The sequence below is a fragment of the Manis pentadactyla genome, chromosome 1 (assembly GCF_030020395.1).
Source record: "Manis pentadactyla isolate mManPen7 chromosome 1, mManPen7.hap1, whole genome shotgun sequence".
Taxonomy (NCBI): Eukaryota; Metazoa; Chordata; class Mammalia; order Pholidota; family Manidae; genus Manis; species Manis pentadactyla.
Window position 1 is genome coordinate 155,963,039 of NC_080019.1, and position 20,922 is coordinate 155,983,960.

At 36.3% G+C, this 20,922-nt stretch overlaps 1 protein-coding gene across 1 annotated transcript; it reads left to right on the top strand.

The window, feature by feature from the left end:
- Positions 1-8,932: 8,932 nt before the first annotated feature.
- Positions 8,933-9,763, top strand: LOC118927821 (olfactory receptor 5K3-like). Its single transcript, XM_036916438.2, has one exon. It carries the CDS (start codon positions 8,933-8,935, stop codon positions 9,761-9,763), a length of 831 nt encoding a protein of 276 aa, XP_036772333.2.
- Positions 9,764-20,922: the final 11,159 nt, after the last annotated feature.

Here is a 20,922-nt window from a genome sequence, read left to right on the forward strand (position 1 = left end):
CAAGCTGTATACTAAGATATGTGCATTTTATTGCATGCCCCTCAAAAAAAAACTATTGTACACTCACAAATAATATAATGCTGTATGTCAACTATACTTCAATTAAAATTATATAAACACCATACATCATCTCATTTCTTTTACTAATATTTATTATTTAAGGAATAGTGTTAATGAGAGTAAAAAGTGTTTTATAGCATTAATATATATAAAATAAAAATTTTCAATAGAAATTTGTTTTACATATTTTAAAAAATTTCTATCATGTTTTAAAATGTGTATTGTATTTTAGCATGGTGATATATCTATACAATTTATAGGTAAAATGTGTACATTTAGAACATATTCCCAATGAGTTAACTGATATGAATGTAAACCAAAAGTGGCTTGGAATCTCTCCTCTACTGAAGAGACCAGAACATGAAAGACAATTGAGAACAAAAGTAGATGACATAATCTGGGGAAAATACTAGAGTGAATGAACAGGGTTTCCAAGTATAGACTCAAGGGAAACACAAGTGTCATGAAGGGCAAAGAGAACAACATGACCCAGCACAAAATACTTAGCTGGAACATTTAGGAAGGTAAGAGCACTGAGTGTTATGAAAGAAGTGAAGACTTTCTGTACCAAATACTACACACTGGAAAGAAAGATAGATGTTCTTTGGAGTTGGCATTTAGAGTCGGTTGAGACCTTACTAAGAAAAGGTAACAGGGAATTGGCAGGAGAAAAATAAATGGGAAGGATTAGAACAATTACCAATATACTCCCCATTCCCTTTATAGTGCCTATAAGTGTCCCCTATATCATGTACTACTAAGCTTCAGCCATCATAGTTGACTATTCATTTTTTAAATTAGGTCTTGCTCTTTCAAGCACCAGACTTTTATCAGCCACTTCCATCAGGCTGCTTCTTTTCCTAATGCAATTCACTTATTGTAACCCAATTCATCCTCCAAAGGTTCATCTGAAATCACACTTCCTTTGAGAAATCTTTTTTTTCTCCAGGTCACCATTCATTCCCTTCACTATTCTTTCGTATAAACATGTTTATACTTTTTTATATCACAGGCTAAACAGCAAGCTAGTGAGCAATGTAAGCATCTTTCCCAGTAGATTATGAGCTTCTTGTTGGGAGACATTGTAAAAAATAAATACTTCTTAATGTCACCATGTTACATCATGCATGCACTCTGCCCATTGTCTTTTCCATAGATTCATCATAAGAACTTAGTAAAGATTAAAAAGAACAGAAGTTTTAGTAATCAATACAGCATGTATAGAGGATCTAGCTTGTTTGTTTTTTAGGTGTCCAAAGATGCATGTCATGATCAGTGACTTATGCATATTCAGTCAAGACTTTTACAATCAAGAGACATACAAGTCACACTTGATAAAGTGGCAAATATGTTATAAAATTAAGTATCATTTAAATAAGGAAGAGGGACAATCCTTTTTAAAAGACCTAGGGAAGTTCTCACTGAGGATATCAGATTTGAGCTCAATGATGAGTAGGATTGGAATGGAAGGAGGTGGAGAAGAAGGGGTGTTACATGAGGAAACATTACAATCAAATTAACTAAAGCAAGTGTGCAGAGGAACCGTGCACCTAGAAGTGTCCTGGTGGGCCAGGAAGAAAGCAAGGTGGAAGTTAAGATACAGAGAAGACTCTGGAGCATCTGGTATACCAAACTAAGGAAAATGGACTTGGTTCGAAAACTAATGAGAAGTTATTACAATTTTTGAGCTGGGGAATATACATTTTTTTCATTGTTTTGACAAATATTTGTAGCATTACAACATGCCAGACACTGCTCATGGTGCTGAAACTACAGGAATGAATACAACAGGGTAATTCCTTCCCTTTTAAGCCTATTATGTTATGGTGGTAGTGGGAGGGAGTGACTGGTTATAAAGTACTAACAAATAACTTATAATATATTGAGATTGACTAGTGAAATAAAGGGGAAAAAACAATGTTATAAAAATAAAGTCAGCTGGGCTGAAGTGAAAAGAAAGAATAATCTCAGCAAATAGTATTATCAAAGTTTCCAACAAGGGTTTTTCAGGATGTGGAGACAAAATCAATTCACAGAGTGAAGTTGATGGCCTTGACTGAACCTACCTCAGCTTATTAGTCTTCTCTCCAAATCCTAATCCTCTTTCATAAATGACTTTAATCCTCAAAACATATTAATTCCTCCAGTAGGAGATCAATCTACCTGAGACATTTTAAACTCATTTAAAACTTTATGCACAGAATAAGGAACAAAATTGTAAAATGGGATGTTACATCAGAAGCAGCAAAATTATCACCAAATATCCTGAGTAACTTTAGTGAATTTGCTTTAACATCATTTTAACAAAGGTCACCTTTAATTAATGTCACATAGGCTATATATAATGTTTTGGTGACTGAATTTCCCTACAGAAATACACTGACGCCAGTATGAGGAAACCCCATTAGCATTTAATGGAAAATTTTAACTTTGTATTGTAAGGAAAATATTGATTGAACCTGACCTACTAGTAGCCCCCAGATTTTCATTCTTTTAATCCCACATGTTTTAGAGGCCAATGTTTATACTTAGAAATTCTATGAAACCTAACACTGCAAAAAAAACTTTTTTTTCTTTACAATATCTCTTTTCAAAACTGAAGGAACAGGGAAACTAGGATGAGAAAGTGTACTGCAATTTCACACTGACCTCTCTGATTATAAAGCAGCACTTCAAAATACACAGGTAAGGACAGAAGGTAATACTGTTTTATAATTCAGACATATTTACAATTACATTGAATGTTATTTCTTAGTTGAAAAATTCACTGGTATATATAATATTGTAAAACAAATAAATTAAATTTTCAGCCTATATCTTATACTGATGTTTTCATTATTGGGAAGAAAAATCTATTTTGACCATAGAACTTATGTGATAGAAACATTAGTCATTATGTTCTGGTGAATCACTAAATAATGAATGGAGACAGCCTTTTAAAGGAAAACAAATTTTGTTCTCAAAATCATATTAAGGAAAAAAAAGGGGGTTTCCTTTCTGTAAGGGTTAAACAACTAATGTGTACAGGGGCAGGCTTACATTTATTAGCTTTTAATTTACTCTGATATAGTTCAGAATATCTTACATAATGTTCTTAGGAAACAGAAAAATATTAGATAAGTTAATTCAAATACAAAAATACCTAAATTTTTTAAATGGTGAATTTTGAATAATTTCCCTTGTAGACTATTCAAAATAGTTTCAATTTACAGAAACCAAAGAGGTCACTAAGGATCATTGGTAAGTTGGTAACTTATCATTAGTAACTAAAAAGTTCACCTGCCCCAGGTCTTCATATTGGTACTAAGACTGGAATCAATACTGCTTTTTCCCCATTTCATTTTACACATCTTATTAGAAGTATAAGTCACAGCTAATCTCATAATGCCCACAATTCTAATAAGGCAATTATCCATGTACATGTTTTTTTAAATGTAGATTGTAGGTTATACACAAAGAATTCTAGATTGTGCAGAGAATAGAAAACATTCTTGAGGTTTCAGAGAGTGGAAATAGTGTAGTTTGGGGGCATTTACTTAAAGTTTTATTAGTCTCATTATATATTAAAGAATGTATTACATAAAGAAGGAAAGGATTTACATATCTGAGCAAAAATCAACAGTTATAATGGCGTGGATGTATTGTTTATGGATTTGGGCATGATCCTGGGAAAAGGGATGAGAGAGGTAATAACCTATGGGATTTATTTTCTTAGCTTTCCAAGATGATAATCTTCTAAACCTTCAAGATCTTCATTCAATTTTTAAGGTATACATTTAAGATGCATATAATTGTAGATTAATGATACCAGAATAAAAAATAATGGGCAGAGGACCCAAACAGACATTTTCCCAAAGAAGAAATACAGATGGCCAACAGGCACATGAAGAGATACTCCACATCATTAATCATCAGGGAAACGCAAATTGAAACCACAATGAGATATCACCTCACACAAGTTAGAATGGCTACTATCCAAGAGACAAGAAATAACAAGTGTTGGTGAAGATGTTCGTAGAAAAGCGAAGCCTTGTACAGTGCTGATGGGAATATAAATTGGTGCAGCCACTATGGAAAGCAGTATGGAGAATCCTTGGAAAACTTAAAGTAGAAATATCATATGGCCCAATAATTCCCCTTCTAGGAATTTACCCAAAGATAACAAAATATCTGAATTGAAAAGATATATGAACCCCTATGTTTGTTACTGCACTATTTATAATACAGCCAACATATGGAAGCAACCAGAATGCACATCAATGGAAGAATTGATGAAGAAGAGGTGGTATATATGCATGATGGAACATTATTCACCATAAAGAAGAAAGAAGTCCTGCCATTTGCAACAACAAATGGATGGTCCTATAGGGTACAATGCTAAGTAAAATAAACCAGGTAGAGAAATTAAATACTGTATTATTTCACTTACATCTGGAATCTAAAAACAAACAAAACAAAATGAACAAAACAGCAGTAGACTCATAGACACTGGGAACTGACTGACGGTTACCATCAGGAAGGGGCTGGGGTGGGGAGTGCAGAGAATAAGGGGGATGAAGAAGCACAAAAATCTCAATCATAATATAAATTGGTCACAGGAAAGGCAGTGCAGCATGGAGAATATAGCCAATGTTTCTGTAACATCTGTCTATCTTGACAGATAGTAATTGCACTAGTTGGCATGAGGATTTAATAATGGGTATAACTGTTGAATCACTGTGTTGTATATTTGAAAGCAATATAATATTTACGTCAACTATATTTCAATAAAAAATACATGGAAAAATATCTTGGGGAGATATTTTGAGACTATTAAAATTCCTTTTCTCCTTAAAGTTTTGCCCACTTGTGGATCTTGCCTACAGCAATTAAAGCTGTGTTGTTCTAGCAATACATTGAGATCTTGATTCTTTGTATACACATTCATTGGAAACTATAGCTTATCTGGGTATAAAAACTTGGCTCACACTGTTTACCTTCAGTTTCCTAAATACACTGACCCACAATATCTTGCTTTGATGTTGCTGTTGAAATGCAAAACGGGTATGCTTTCTTTGAAAGTGAAGTTGTTCTTCTCTTTGCAACTGCATATATTTACATGTTTTTAAGAATGAGCACATAGAGTTATTTGACACCTTACTTAACAAAAGGATTTAGTTAATTGGTAGTTGTCCAAAAAAAAGGAAGGAATCTAATTGAAAAATTTCCTATCTATTTCTGCCTTCCCTTTATACTGCCTGCAATTGTCATACAACATGTATCAGTAAGCTTCACAGTGGTATAAGCTTGCTCATGTATTATTTCAGTCTTGCTTTCAGGCTGTTGTCATGTGCTTCCATCAGGCTGCTTCATTTCCTCATGCACTAGTTTGTTATGATTATACTTATCCTGAAAGGTTTGAGTGAAATGACATTTCCATTGAAAAATCTTTCTGTCTTCCTCTAGGTCACCATTCACTTTTTTCACTATATTTTTATGACATGTTTACCCTTTTCTATATCACAGCCTAAACTGCAAGCTAGTTAGCAATGTGTCTTTCTGCCCACTTTTTTATGAGTGTCTTGTCAGGAGCCACATGTAAACCCTAATAACTTCTTATACTCACCATCTTTACATTGTGTATCCACTCTACCCATTATCTTTTCCAGAGCCTTTACATGATAAAGACATGATAAAGTTTAACAGAATGGATATTTTAACAATCAGTGCAGCATGTTTTGAGGACCTACCTCAGTTTGTAGTCAGGAACCTGAAAGATGTATAACATGATCAGTGAATTAAGGAGAGTCCAGATTTTACAATGAAGACATACAATACATACTTGGTAATGTGGCAAGTATGTTATAAAAGCTAGTCAGTATTATGTAGAACACAAAGAGGAAAAATCAATTTGATTTAAAAGACTTAGAAAAGTCCTCATGGAGATCATATTTGGCCTGACGTATAGGTAAGATGGGATTGAAGGAGAGAGAGAAGGGAACAAGACAAGCAAAATAAGTGGAGAAAGCGCACAAAGGAACAGGAAAGGAATGCACATGACCAAGTGCCCTGAGATGACAGGAAGAAAGCAATGTGACACGTAAGATAGAAAGAGACTGCAGAGCATCCAGAATGCTAAAATAAGGTAAATGACTTGGTTTGAAAAATAATGAGGGACTATTATGAATTCCTGAGCAGGGGAGTATCATTTTTTAAAATTCTTCTGACAAACACTTGTGATACTACAAAGTGTCAGACACTGCAGTGTCAAGTTGCTCAAATTGCAGGAATGAACATAACAGAAAAACCCCTTCCCTCTGAAGCCTGTATGATATGGTATGGGCTGAGGGGACAGAGTGACTGGGTATAAGTGAATTTATAAATGCATACTAGAAAGTGCTTAGGGGAATAAAGGGAAAAGACAGCATAACAAAAGATAGACAGTTGGGATGAAGTGAAAAGAAAGGACAACAATCTCAGTAATTTCCATGTTGGACAAATAATAGCAAAGCTTCCTACCCAGCCAGGACTTTGCAGGACGTGGGGACAAATTCAACTCACATCATGAAGTTGATGACCATGGCCGAACCTACCTCACCTGGTAATCTCCTCTCCAAACCTTAATCATCTTCTATAAACTATATTAATTCCATAAGTCATATCAATTTCTCCAATAAGATGTCTAACTAACCTGAGACTTTTCTGCTTTATTAAATTTTAAGCAGAGAATAATAAACACAACTGGTGAAGTCAGTTACATAACAATCATCAAGATGATCATCAAATTATGTCAACAACTTAAGTGAATGCCAGTTGCTCTGTCCTCATTGTCTCAAAATTAATGTCACATAGTTATATGTTTTGAGGACTGAATCTCCCCACAAAAATAAACTGATGTCATTGCAGGAAAATCCCTTAAGCTTTGAATGGAAAGTTTTAATTTCAAATTGTAAGGGACATAATTATTGACACTGACCTTCTGTAGTCTCCAAGGTTTTCATTCTTTAAATCCCAAATGTTTAAGAGACCAAAAATTATATTCTGAAATTCTATGAGATCAAACACCATAAAGAAAACAATGAGATGTTATAAAACACATCTCAGTGAAATCTAGGTAAGGGAATTATCCTAATTTATTTTTAGTTTTAATATTAGCATGCACTAATATTTACTTATCTGATTTATTAATCATACTACTGTTTCTTAGATTTCAAATTCTTATCTAGCTCTTCTCAAAACTGAAGGCTATGAGAAACAAGGATGAGAATCAACTGAAATTCATAAGACCTATTATTATTTAATAAAGTGGAATTTCTAAATACACAAGTAAGAACACAGAAATTCTATAAAATAATTCAGGCACATATATTGAAAGTTATTTCTAATAAGCCTGAATAATTAAGTGGTTTATATTTAATATTTTAAAACAAAGAAAGAAAGTTTCAGCTTGTGCTTTATTTTGATACTTTTATATGGCAAAATGAACCTATTTTGCCAATACAGTTCATATGATTAGACACACCAGTCAATATGTCCTAGTGGATCACTAAATAATGATAGAAGATGACCCTTTAAGGAAAACAAAATTTGGTCTCAAAACTCATTAAGATTTAAAGGGTTTTCTCATCTGCTAAGTGTTAGAAAACTAAAGTATACAGGCAAGCTTACTTTTATTCATTAGCTTTTAATGTAATGTGATATACTTGAAAAACATTACATAATTTTCATAGGAAACAGGAAAAAAATGATTAACATTAAAGAATCATACCTAAATTTCTAAAATGATGAATTTTGAATAATTTCCTTTGTAGCATGTTCTTCACACTTAACTGTCTCAATCTGCAGAAACCAAAAAGATCACTAAGGATCATTGGTAGAATACTGAAAACAAGTTGCCCCAACCAGGGTCTCAGGGTGGAGCTAGGACTACAATCAATACTGCTTTTTCTCTAAAGCATTGCACAACTCTAAGAAGTTGCAGCTAACCTCAAATATCTACAGTTCTGGAAAGAAATTATGCATGCCTAAATGAGAAAAAACACCATGGAGGTTATGCACTAGCAACTCTTAATTGGGTTGGGTACATAACATGTGCTCAAGGATTCAGAACATGGAGATCAGTGTGGTTCGGGCATTTGGCTAAAACTTTACTAAGTAGAATTGTAAGTAATGTGTGCTTTACAAAAAGAGGGGAAAGATCCAGATACCTGGGCAAAATTCAACATGGGTAATGGCAAGAACAGCGGCAATGTTTATGGACATGGTTATGACACAGAGAAAAGGGATGAGGCAGTTGACAATCTGTGGACATTTATTTCCTTAGGTTTCCAAGTAACTCCCCTAAAGGATAATAGTCCTATCCTTAATACTTAGTGATATTCATGCAATTTCTAAAATGCAATTTTAACGTATGCATTATATACCATTTCCACAATAGGCCTACTGCGTGAGGATATGAAAACTTTTGCTCAGATTAAATATATGTGTATTAGGAAAGTTGACTTGAAATTTATTTTAGGCATCTTTAATCCAAAAACTAACACCGATATTATTTGACAATGTTTAGAAAAATATGAGTAAACTAGATTTGTATTATTCATGCATACATTAAAAAACAAACCTTTCCCACTGTAAGCATCCCCCCTGGAATTTTCTACATATTCTTAGGAATCCTGAGTGACAGAGTTGAGATCATAAAGCTGACATGCTCCCTAGTTATGTGCTTGCATCCCAAAGATATTAAGGGAAGCTTGAAGCAGCTTTTATTGTAAAAAGAAAATTTGAGTGACACTTTATCTTAGCATCAAATATCTCCATTATTTCTATCTCAACACAGAAGGTGGATAGGAATGAGGATAACTACTTCTTCTCTACCACAACTGAATTTATCCTCATGAGATTTACAGATCACCCAGAGCTAAAGTCCATTCTGTTCATGGTGTTCCTTACCATCTACCTGATCACAATGGTGGGGAATCTGAGCCTGGTGGCTTTAATTTATATGGAGTGTCGTCTTCACATGCCAATGTACATCTTTCTGGTTAAACTTGTGCTGATGGATTCCTGTTGTTGTTGTGCCATTACCCCCAAGATGTTAGAGAACTTCTTTCCTAAGGACAGAATGATTTCCCTCAAGGAATGCATGGCACAATTTTATTTTCTCTGCCTTGCTGAAAGTGCAGATTGCTTTCTCCTGGCTGCAGTGGCCTATGACTGCTATGTGGCCATACATAGGCCACTGCAGTACCACACCATGATGTCAAAGAAACTCTGCATTCACATGACCACAGGGGCCTACATAACTGGAAAAGTGCTTTCCATTATTCAATTAGGGTTTCTGTTTAGGTTAACTTTCTGTGGGTCTCACCAAATCAATCACTTCTTTTGTGATGTTCTTCCATTATACAGACGTTCCTGTGTTGACCCTTTTATCAATGAACTGATGATATTTGTCTTTTCAGGGTCAATTCAAAACTTCTCCATTACTATAGTCCTAATCTCTTATCTCTACATCCTTTTTACAATTTTTGAAATGAAATGCAAAGAGGGAAGAGGCAAAGACTTATCTACTTGTGCATTCCACTTCTTCTCTGTCTCAGTGTTCTGTGGTTCTCTTCTCTTTGTACATATTTATCCAAGTTCAGTTAAAGAAAGAGATAAAGATATACCTGTCGCTATTTTTTTATACTTTAATGATTCCTTTATTAAACCCATTCACTTATAGTCTATGAAATAAGGAAGTAATAAATGTTATGAAAAAATTTATGAAAATTTCATAATATTCATAATATTGTGAAACAAATATCTGTTGATTTTCATTTGATAAAATGCTTTTCAAAATCATGAAATACTGAGAAAATAGAAAAAGACCACTTTGTACATAAAATATTAAGTTAGTAAAACTTTATGGTGTATGAGTCAAAGAAGATCAAGAAGCAGTAATCTTCTAAAATATATTTCAAGATCTAAGCTAGCAGTTTCCTGCAGCAGTGAACTGGATAAGTATCCATGAGGTCACAAATGTGTCAAGGCATAATTAAACTATTAACTAACTGTTTGAAAGGGTAATGATATGATTTTTAACAAATACAACAAATGCTAGCAATGAAAAGCATATGTAAAAGTTAGCTCCATTTTATTTTCTTGGGAATTTCTAGAATTTCATAGCATAACATACACTGTCCAGCACAAGGTTCTCAAGAATTAATCCCTTCTCAGTCTTCATGTCTACTGCTTTTTGTTTCTTCTGTTTTGCTTTGTTTTATATTCCACAAATAAGTGAAATCATATGGTATTTGTCTTTCTCTGCCTGGCTTACTTCACTGAGCATAATACCCTATAGATCCATCCATGTTGTTGTAAATGGCAGGGTTTCTTTTCATTTTCTGGAGAAGTGACTACTGGTTACCAAGGGGAGGGTTTGAGCTGGATAGGAGGGGGGTGTGAAGGAAATAAAGGGTCACAATGATTATCAGTCATAATATACGCTGGTCACAGGGACAGTAGTACACCATGGAGAATATAGTCAATGATTTTATAACATCTTTCTATGTTGATAGCAACTGCACTAAAGGGGGTGAGGATTTAATAATGTGGGTAACTGCTGAAACACTTTTGTACATTTGAAACCAAAATAAGATTGTATATAAATTTTAATTCAATTAAAAGAATTAATCCATTCTTAAACAATAGCACTTGACACAAGTAAACTGTTCATTTGAATGTAGTTCTCAACTTTCTTGAGTTTAAGAGATTATGTTTGAGTATTAATTCATGTGAAATATGATTTTTTAATGAGGAAAATTTTCATCTTTAGTGTTAGTCATTTTACTCTCAAATTCTCTGAAATAGATTACCTGTATACTGATGATTTATTAATCTGTAACAGAAAATAACAATTTAAACAGAAACCTCTATGTATTTGAACATTTTTATGTAGTTTGATTAGCTTTTCATCACATATTGTAGTTTGATTAGATATTCATCACATATAACAGTGCAATTTCTGAATAAACTAATTAGTTAAAGGGGATTTGTTTCTCTCTGTTATTACCTTCTTATTAGGAGTAATAGCAATGAGCAACCTGGACAGAATTCAGTGTAAATGACTGATATTTCTTAGCATTAACACAAAAATGGAGATTCTCTTCAAGTATAAATGAGACAGAAAATATTGAGTTTTCAAATAACTAAGCAAAAATATTTATTGATCACTGACATGTGTTTATATGAAAGAAAAATATAATTTACTGTGACCCTACTATCTTCTAGGTACCAAGTTATACCTTTCATATATATTGCTTACCAATTAGTTGTCAATAATTCCCTCATGCTTTTTCTCAATATTAATATCAACACTGAAATATTGAGTAGCTTGCCCAAGTTCATCCAGTTCATCTGAACTGAGCTAGAAGTTAAATCAATACTGCCTTTCCCCACATGCTGGGAGAAAATACAGACCTTATAGACTGGGATACCAATTCTTAAGTAGCATGGGAAGTAAAATATGCCTTTAAAAACAGTAAAACAAAAAAATCCATATTTATAGAATGAAAGTAATAAGTATGACCAGAGTTAATGATTAGGCAATGAAGTGTGAACTAGGAAGTGGGTAATGAACCATAGGACGTGGTTCACGTGAACCATGGGACAGTGTCGCTAGCTGACAAACTGTTGGAGAGAACAACTGGTGAGTGGGGAAAACAAGCCTGAAAGTGCACCAAGTTGCTGAAAGTATAATCAGATCAACACCCTAAGGAGTATACTGGCAGTGATATCAACTGATCTGCAAACTGATTGAAATGATACCGGAGGGAATGGGACCAACTGCAACAATTCATCTACTGAATATTAAATGAAGAATGACGAGAGCTAAACACAGACATTACTCTAAAAAGCAAGAAGTGCATACAGACATTTTAAACAGTAAAATAGTATGATAACTGTTGGTTAATAAAATGAAGACCTATCCTCTTGCACTGAGTAACGACCGAGTCATAACTGATTTTAAATCACCAATACTTAATAAGCCACTTAACACATTTGGCCATTCAATAAGAACTTTCTTCAATGTATTTTCATATACCTAGGTAAGTCAATATGCAATATATCTATTATTCTGGTTTTGATTTTTTTATTTCTCAGCCATAAATTCTAATATTGCAAATACTAGTAATTATAAACCAGATAAGCAAATCTCACTAGGGTCCCAAACATTTTTATAGAACCTAAAGTTTAAAATTCAGATTCCACACATTTGGGAAAGTCTGAATTAGATGGTTATTACACCTCCTATATCAACACTCTATTTTAGTGGATAATTTTAGTCAGCAAACTTGCCCCCAAGGAATCCCTATCCTTTTCAAGGGCTATCTTGATTTATGTTATGTAATTCTGCACACACACCCCAGCCCTTAGCAATGTGGAACCCAACAACCATGTTAGGGAAGAGCATCTGACTTTTTTCAGCCAATGAAACAAGACATGATTCTCTGGAAATTTCTGGGTAACATGCTTCCTTTACTTTTAAAGAAATCCATTGTAAAAGTATTGTTTCTCCCTCTGAATGTCATGGTGTGTGGACACAAAATCTGTCATGATCTTTACCCATTTTACTAACAAAGAGAAACCAGCTTGGAACTGAAGTCTACACTGAAAGAAGGATCCACTGAAACAGATCCAGAGTCACTGGAATAAAACATCCCTCTTGTATAAATACATAGATCTTCTTACTGTTTAAGCATTTTTGGAAAAGCTCATTTGCAAATGAATAAATATTAACTGATATACTCATGTCTCTTGCCTTATCTCTCTATACAGATCCTTGTAGCCTGGGGTACAAGTTCTTAAGTAGCATGGGAAGTAAAATATGCCTTTTCTCTCAGCCAAAGAAAACAGTGCTTAACTGTGTGGTGATACATCAGGGATAAATGAATGATCCAAGTGAATTTCTATATAAGAGTATCACATACTAGTGAGAAAGAAAGGGTCATTTAGTGAATGGTTCTAGGTCAATTGGTTAACTATCTCTTCCATTCCTGTTAAAATTTGTAAGTCCTCCCTCATTCAGAGAGAAGTAAAAACATAACTTTTATGATTTCTTTTTCCATAGCATACATTTTTTACATAGCACTTTCAGTCAACTGGGATTCATTTTAGAATGCTGTCTAGTGAGAATTAAAAGTTGAACTTTTATGGCTAACCAGTAACCCAAATGCATTTATTAACTAACTCTTACCTTACTCACTGATTTCTTATGCCTCCCTCTTGTTCATATACAATCATGTACTCGCACACACATGTGTAAAGTGACAGGTCTATTTCTAGTCCAACTAGTTGGCACAACAAAGAAACACGACAGCCCCAGTCCCTACAGTAATAGACACATTTCAAAAATGAATTAAACTGAGGAGCCAAGATGGTGGCATGACTAGTTCAACAGAAATCTCCTCCCCAAAACATACGTATTTTGAAAATACAACATATACCACTATTCCTCAAAGAGACACCAGTAGATACAGTACAACAACCAGGCTACATCTACATCTGTGAGAACTCAGCATCACATGAAGGGGGCAAGATATAAGCCGCGACTCAGCGGGACCCAAAAGCCCCCCTATCCCAGACCCTGGCGGGAAAAAAGGAGTTGAAGCAGGAAGGGAGTGAAAGCCCACGACTGCTAAACAACCAGCTCTAGAAATCCGTACCAGGAGAGCAGACACACAGTGCACAGGGTGCTGGATGTTAGAGAAACGGAAAAGCAAAACCAGCGAGCAGGTCCCCGCTACCGGTGCCCTTGAGACAAAAGAAAAGCGAGTGCTTTTTGCAAGTCTTAAAGGGACAGGGACCCCACAGCTGGATGAAGTCGTCCTGATACACGCACCCCAGTACCTGGGAATCTGGGGAACTCTAGGCGACCAAACCCCCAGGACAGCAGTGCAGCTCTGAAGCCCCTCATGGCGATAAGCAGCCTGCCAGTCATTCCCCCAACTGGCGCGGACCCCGACACACCAGCCTAGTAGTGGGAGAGCAGCATCGCATGCTAGGGGAGGTGGCACTAGGGGGTCCCAGGAGTGGCCTGCACAAGCCTGTGGCAGCGGCAGCTGAGAAGCGTGGGCCAGCAGCGGTGGCGACAGGGCAGCCTGCACGAGGCCACAGTGGCAGCTCAGGAGGGGGCTGCTGGGAGTGGCCTGAATGAGCCCGCGGCGGCAGCACCAGAGGGGACTGGGAGTGGCCTGTGCAAACCTGCAGCAGTGGCGACTGAGTGGCCCAGGAGTGGCCCAAGCGCGCCGGCAGCGGTGGCGCTGGAGGGGCCCAGGAGAGGCCCACGCAAGCACACGGTGGCACCAGAGGGTCCCAGGAGTGGCCTGTGGGAGCCAGAGGCAGCCGGTGGAGGTGGCAAAGGAGCAGCCCATGAACAGCTGCGCCCCAGCATCCTCCCAGAATCTCAACCCAGCAAACAGCCACCTGGGCCAGACCCAAAGGCTGCTGCAGGCACGCAGCTGCCTGGCAGAGGAGCCACTTTCACAGGAGAGCATACCAGCATGCCTGCCACTCCCCACAGGGCTCTGTGCTACTCTGACAGAGACCCTGCCTACAGCAGCTTAGGGGATTAACCCGGAAGGTGTTCCAGGAGTGCGGGTAACTGACACAAGCAGTGGAGAAGAGCAAAGCGACCAGCAAGCAGTAAAGGTCTTTGTTCTCCCAGCTAGCACACATGCTACCAGCCTACAGCTACTTCTATCACCATGAAAAGATGGAAGAATTTAGTCCAGTCCAAAATACTCCAGACAAACCCTGAGAGAGGTCTGAGGGAGATAGACCGAGCCAATCTCCCTGAAAAAGAACCCAAAATAAAGGTCATAACCATGCTGATGGATCTTCAGAAAAATATGCAAGAGCAAAGGGATGAAGTCTGGAAGGAGATTACAGAAATGAAACAATCTCTGGAAGGACGTTAAGAGCAGATTGGGTGAGGTGCAAGAGGCTGTTAATGGAATAGAAATCAAAGAACAGGAATGCAGAGAAGCTGAGGCAGAGAGAGATAAAAGGATATCCAGAAATGAAAGAATATTAAGATAACTGTGTGACCAATCCAAACAGAACAATATTCACATTATAGGGGTACCAGAAGAAGAAGAGAGAAAAAAGTTATAGAAAGTGACTTTGAAGAAATAATTGCTGAAAATTTCCACAAACTGGGGGACAAAATAGTTGCTCAAACCACAGAAGGACACAGAACCCCCAACAGAGGGGCCCAAAGAGGACAACACCAAGACACATAAAAATTAAAATGGCAAAGATAAAGGAAAAGGACAGAGTATTAAAGGCAGCCAGAGACAGGAAAAAGGTCACCTACAAAGGAAAACCCATCAGATATCATCAGACTTCTCAAAAGAAACCTTACAGGCCAGAAGAGAATGGCATGATATATTTAATGCAATGAAACAGAAGAGCCTTGAACCAAGAACACTGTATCCAGCACAATTATCATTTAAATATGAAAGAGGGATTAAACAAATCCTAGACAAGCAAAAATTGAGGGAATTTGCCTCTCAAAAACCACATCTACAGGGTATTTTAGAAGGACTGCTCTAGATGGGAGCACTCCTAAGGCTAAATAGATGTCACAAGAGAAAATTAAATCACAGCAAAGAAAGCAGAACAAACAAATATTAACTATAGACAAAAAATAAAATCAACTACCCACAAAAGCAGTCAAAGGAAACACAAAAGAGCACAGAACAAAACACCCAACATATGAAGAATGGAGGAGGAAGAAGAAGAAGGGAGAGAAATAAAGAATCACCAGACAGTGTTTAAAATAGCAAAAAAAGGGAGTTATGTTAGACACTTAGATAGTAAAGAAGATAACCTTGAACCTTTGGTAAACACAAATCTAAAGCCTGCAATGGCAATAAGTACATATCTTTCAATAATCACCCTAAATGTAAACGGACTGAATGCAATAATCAAAAGACACAGAGTAATAGAATGGATAAAAAGCAAAAGTCATCTATATGCTGCTTACAAGAGACTCACCTCAAACCCAAAGACATGCACAGACTAAAAGTCAAGAGATGGAAAAAGATACACCATGCAAACAAAAGGGAGAAAAAAGCAGGTGTTGCAGTACTAGTATCAGACAAAATAGACTTAAAAAAAAGAAAGTAACAAGAGATAAAGAAGGACATTACAGAATGATAAAGAGATCAGCCCAACAAGAGGATATAACCATTCTAAATATATATGCACCCAATAAAGGAGCACAAGCATATGTGAAACAAATACTAACACAATTAAAGGAGGAAACAGAATGCAATGCATTCATTTTGGGAGATTTCAACACACCACTCACTCCAAAGGATAGATTCACAAAGCAGAAAATAAGTAAGGACACAGAGGCACTGAACAGCACACTAGAACAGATGAACGTAAGAGACATCTATAGAACTCTAAACCCAAAAGCAACAGGATACACATTCTTTTCAAGTGCACATGGAACATTTTCCAGAATAGACCACAATCTAGGCCACAAAAAGAGCCTCAGTAAATTCAAAAAGATTGAAATCCTACCAGTCAACTTTTCAGACCACAAAGGTATAAAACTAGAAATAAATTGTACAAAGAAAACATAAAGTCTCACAAACACATGGAGGCTTAATGACATGCTCCTAAATAATCAATGGATCAATGACCAAATTAAAATACAGATCAAGCAATAGGTGGAAACAAATGACAAAAACACAAAGCCCCAACTTCTGTGGGACGCAGTGAAAGCAGTCTTAAGAAGAAAGTAGTAATCCAGGCATATTTAAAGAAGGAAGAATAATCCCAAATGAACAGTCTAACATCACAATTACCGAAATTGGAAAAAGAAGAACAAATGAGGGCCAAAGTCAGCAGAAGGAGGGACATAATAAAGATCAGAGAAGAGATAAATAAAATTGAGAACAATAAAACAATAGCAAAAATCAATGAAACCAAGAGCTGGTTCTTTGAGAAAATAAACAAAATAGATAAGCCTCTCAAAAGACTTATTAAGAGAAAAAGAGAATCAACACACATCAACAAAATCAGAAACGAGAAAGGAAAAATCATGATGGACCCACAGAATTACAAAGAATTATTAGAGAATACTATGAAAACATATATGCTAACAAGCTAGAAAACCTAGAAGAAATGGACAACTTCCCAGAAAAATATAAACTTAAAAGACTGAACAAGGAAGAAACAGAAAATCTAAACAAACCAATTACCAGCAACGAAATTGAAGCGGTAATCAAAAAACTACCCAAGAACAAAACTCCTGGGCCAGATGGAGTTACCTCGGAATTTTATCAGACATACAGAGAAGACATAATACCCATTCTCCTTAAAGTTTTCCAAAAAATAGAAGAGGAGGGAATACTCCCAAACTCATTCTATGAAGCCAACATTACTGTAATACCAAAACCAGGAAAAGATGCCATCAAAAAAGAAAACTACAGACCAATATCCCTGATGAACATAGATGCAAAAATATTCAACAAAATATTAGTAAACCAAATTCAAAAATACATCAAAAGGATCATACACCGTGACCAAGTGGGATTCATCCCAGTGATGCAAGGATGGTACAACATTTGAAAATCCGTCAACATCATCCACCATATAAACAAAAAGAAAAACAAAAACCACATGATCATCTCCATAGACGCTGAAAAAGCATTTGACAAAATTCAACATCCATTCATGATAAAAACCCACAACACACTGGGTATAGAGGGCAAGTACCTCAACATAATAAAGGCCATATATGATAAATCCACAGCTAACATCATACTGTACAGTGAGAAGCTGAAAGCTTTTCCTCTGAGATCGGGAACAGGACAGAGATGCCCACTCTCCCAACTGTTATTTAACATAGTACTGGAGGTCCTGGCCATGGCAATTAGACAAAACAAAGAAATACAAGGAATCCAGATTGGTAAAGAAGAAGTTAAACTTGGTCACTATTTGCAGATGACATGATATTGTACATAAAAAACCCTAAAAACTCCACACCAAAACTACTGGAACAAATATCGGAATTCAGCAAAGTTGCAGGATACAAAATTATCACACAGAAATCTGTGGCTTTCCTATACAATAACAATGAACCAATAGAAAGAAAAATCAGGAAAACAATTCCATTCACAATAGCATCAAAAAGAATAAAATACCTAGGAATAAACCTAACCAAGGAAGTGAAAGACCTATACCCTGAAAACTATAAGATACTCTTAAGAGAAATTAAAGAGGACACTAACAAATGGAAACTCATCCCATGCTCTTGGCTAGGAAGAATTAATATCGTCAAAATGGCCTTTCTACCCAAAGCAATATACAGATTCAATGCAATCCTATCAAATTAACAACAGCAGTCTTCAATGAACTGGAACAAATAGTTCGAAAATTCAAATGGAACCACCAAAGACCCCGAATAGCCAAATCAACCCTGAGAAGGAAGAATAAAGTAGGGGGATCTCACTCCCCAACTTGAAGCTCTACTACAAAGCCACAGTAATCAAGACAATTTGGTACTGGCACAAGAACAGAGCCACAGACCAGTGGAACAGAAAAGAGACTCTAAACATTAACCCAAAATGTATGGTCAATTAATATTCAATAAAGGAGCCATGGACATACAATGGGGAAATGACAGTCTCTTCAACAAATGGCACTGGCAAAACAGAACAGCTACATGTAAGAGAATGAAACTGGATCACTGTCTAACCCCATACACAAAAGTAAATTCGAAATGGATCAAAGACCTGAATGTAAGCCATGAAACCATAAAACTCTTAGAGAAAAACATAGGCAAAAATCTCTTGGACATAAACATGAGCGACTTCTTCATGAACATATCTCCCCGGGCAAGGGAAACAAAAGCAAAAATGAACAAGTGGGACTATATCAAGCTAAAAAGCTTCTGTACAGCAAAGGACACCATCAATAGAACAAAAAGGAACCCTAAGTATGGGAGAATATATTCATAAATGACAGATCTGATAAAGGGCTGACATCCAAAATATATAAAAAGCACATGCACCTCAATAAACAAAAAGAAAATAATCCAATTAAAAAATGGGCAGAGGAGCTGAATAGACAGTTCTCTAAAGAAGAAATTCAGATGGCCAACAGACACATGAAAAGATGCTCCACATCTCTAGTCATCAGAGAAATGTAAATTTAAACCACAATGAGATATCACCTCACACCAGTAGGGATCTCCACCATTCAAAAGACAAACAACAACAAATATTGGCGAGGTTGTGGAGAAAGGGGAACTCTCCTACACTGCTGGTGGGAAGGTAAACTAGATCAACCATTGTGGAAAGCAGTATGGAGGTTCCTCAGAGTGCTCAAAATAGAAATACCATTTGACCCAGGAATTCCACTTCTAGGAATTTACCCTAAGAATGCAGGAGCCCAGTTTGAAAAAGACAGATGCACCCCTATGTTTATCACAGCACTATTTACAATAGTCAAGAAATGGAAGCAACCTAAGTGTCCATCAGTAGATGAATGGATAAAGAAGATGTGGTACATATACACAATGGAATATTATTCAGCCATAAGAAGGAAACAAATCCTACCATTTGCAATAACATGGATGGAGCTAGAGAGTATTATGCTCAGTGAAATAAGCCAGGCAGAGAAAGACAAGTACCAAATGGTTTCACTCATATGTGGAGTATAAGAACAAAGAAAAACTGAAGGAACAAAACAGGAGCACAATCACAGAACCCAAGAATGGACTAACAGTTACAAAAGGGAAAGGGACTGGGGAGGATGGGTGGGAAGTGAGGGATCAGGGTGGGGAAAAAGAAAGGGGTCATTACGATTAGCATGTGTAATGTGTGGGGGGGGGCACAGGGAGGCCTGTACAACAGAGAAGATGAGTAGGGATTCTGAAGCATCTTACTACGCTGATGGACAGTGACTATAATGGGGTTTGTGGGGGGACATGGTGAACGTGGTAGCCTAGTAAACATAATGTTCTTCATGTAATTGTAGATTCATGATACCAAAAAAAAACTATGAATACAGCAAAAAAAAAAATGAATTAAACTAAATAGTAGTAAATATTATGACTGAGGAAGACAGTTCTGCCTAGACCCATAGTCTAAACGTTAGGATTCTGTAAGGTAGAGCTGTAGCATTCTTTTTCTCCATGTAGCTTTTTTCCCATGTGACTTCATCTATTTTTTATGGCTTTTAATAACACAAGTGTGAAGATTATCAGAATGAATATTTCCAGGTCTTACATCTCTAAATGCCTATATCCAACTGACTAGTAGTTCATAGGTATCTGAATTTTTTCAAAGACATCGCAAATTTAACATGATCAAAAGAAATTTTTTGGAAGGTCTCCCTGTTCTCCATTTTGATGGTAGCCTCCTCAAATAAGGTGGACAAGGAACACATTGGCAGCAATCCTCCATCTCCCTCTACTATCACAAACTTCCAAAAGATCTGCCAACTCTATACCTAAAATATATTTGAAATGTGCCCACACCTCTCTGTTTACACTACCTTCTCAAAATTCTCCAGAGTGCCAACATCGCTCACCTGAAGAACATCACTAGCTTCAGACTGGTCCTCCTTGCTCTTGTTCCTTTGGTTCCTGTTTAATTTTTATTCATAAACCAATTTTTAAAAGAGTACTGAATGTTTCACCTCAAAACCTAAAGTATTCTACCCACCATGACTTATGCGTTTCAGCTACAACCACTTTCTAGTGTATTTTTTGAGCTACCACTCTGAAAACTTTATGTCATATTTCTTAGTGTCAGTGGTAGACATATTAACCAACTTAATGCTTTGGTAAGTGAATACATATTATATATTTATTTAACA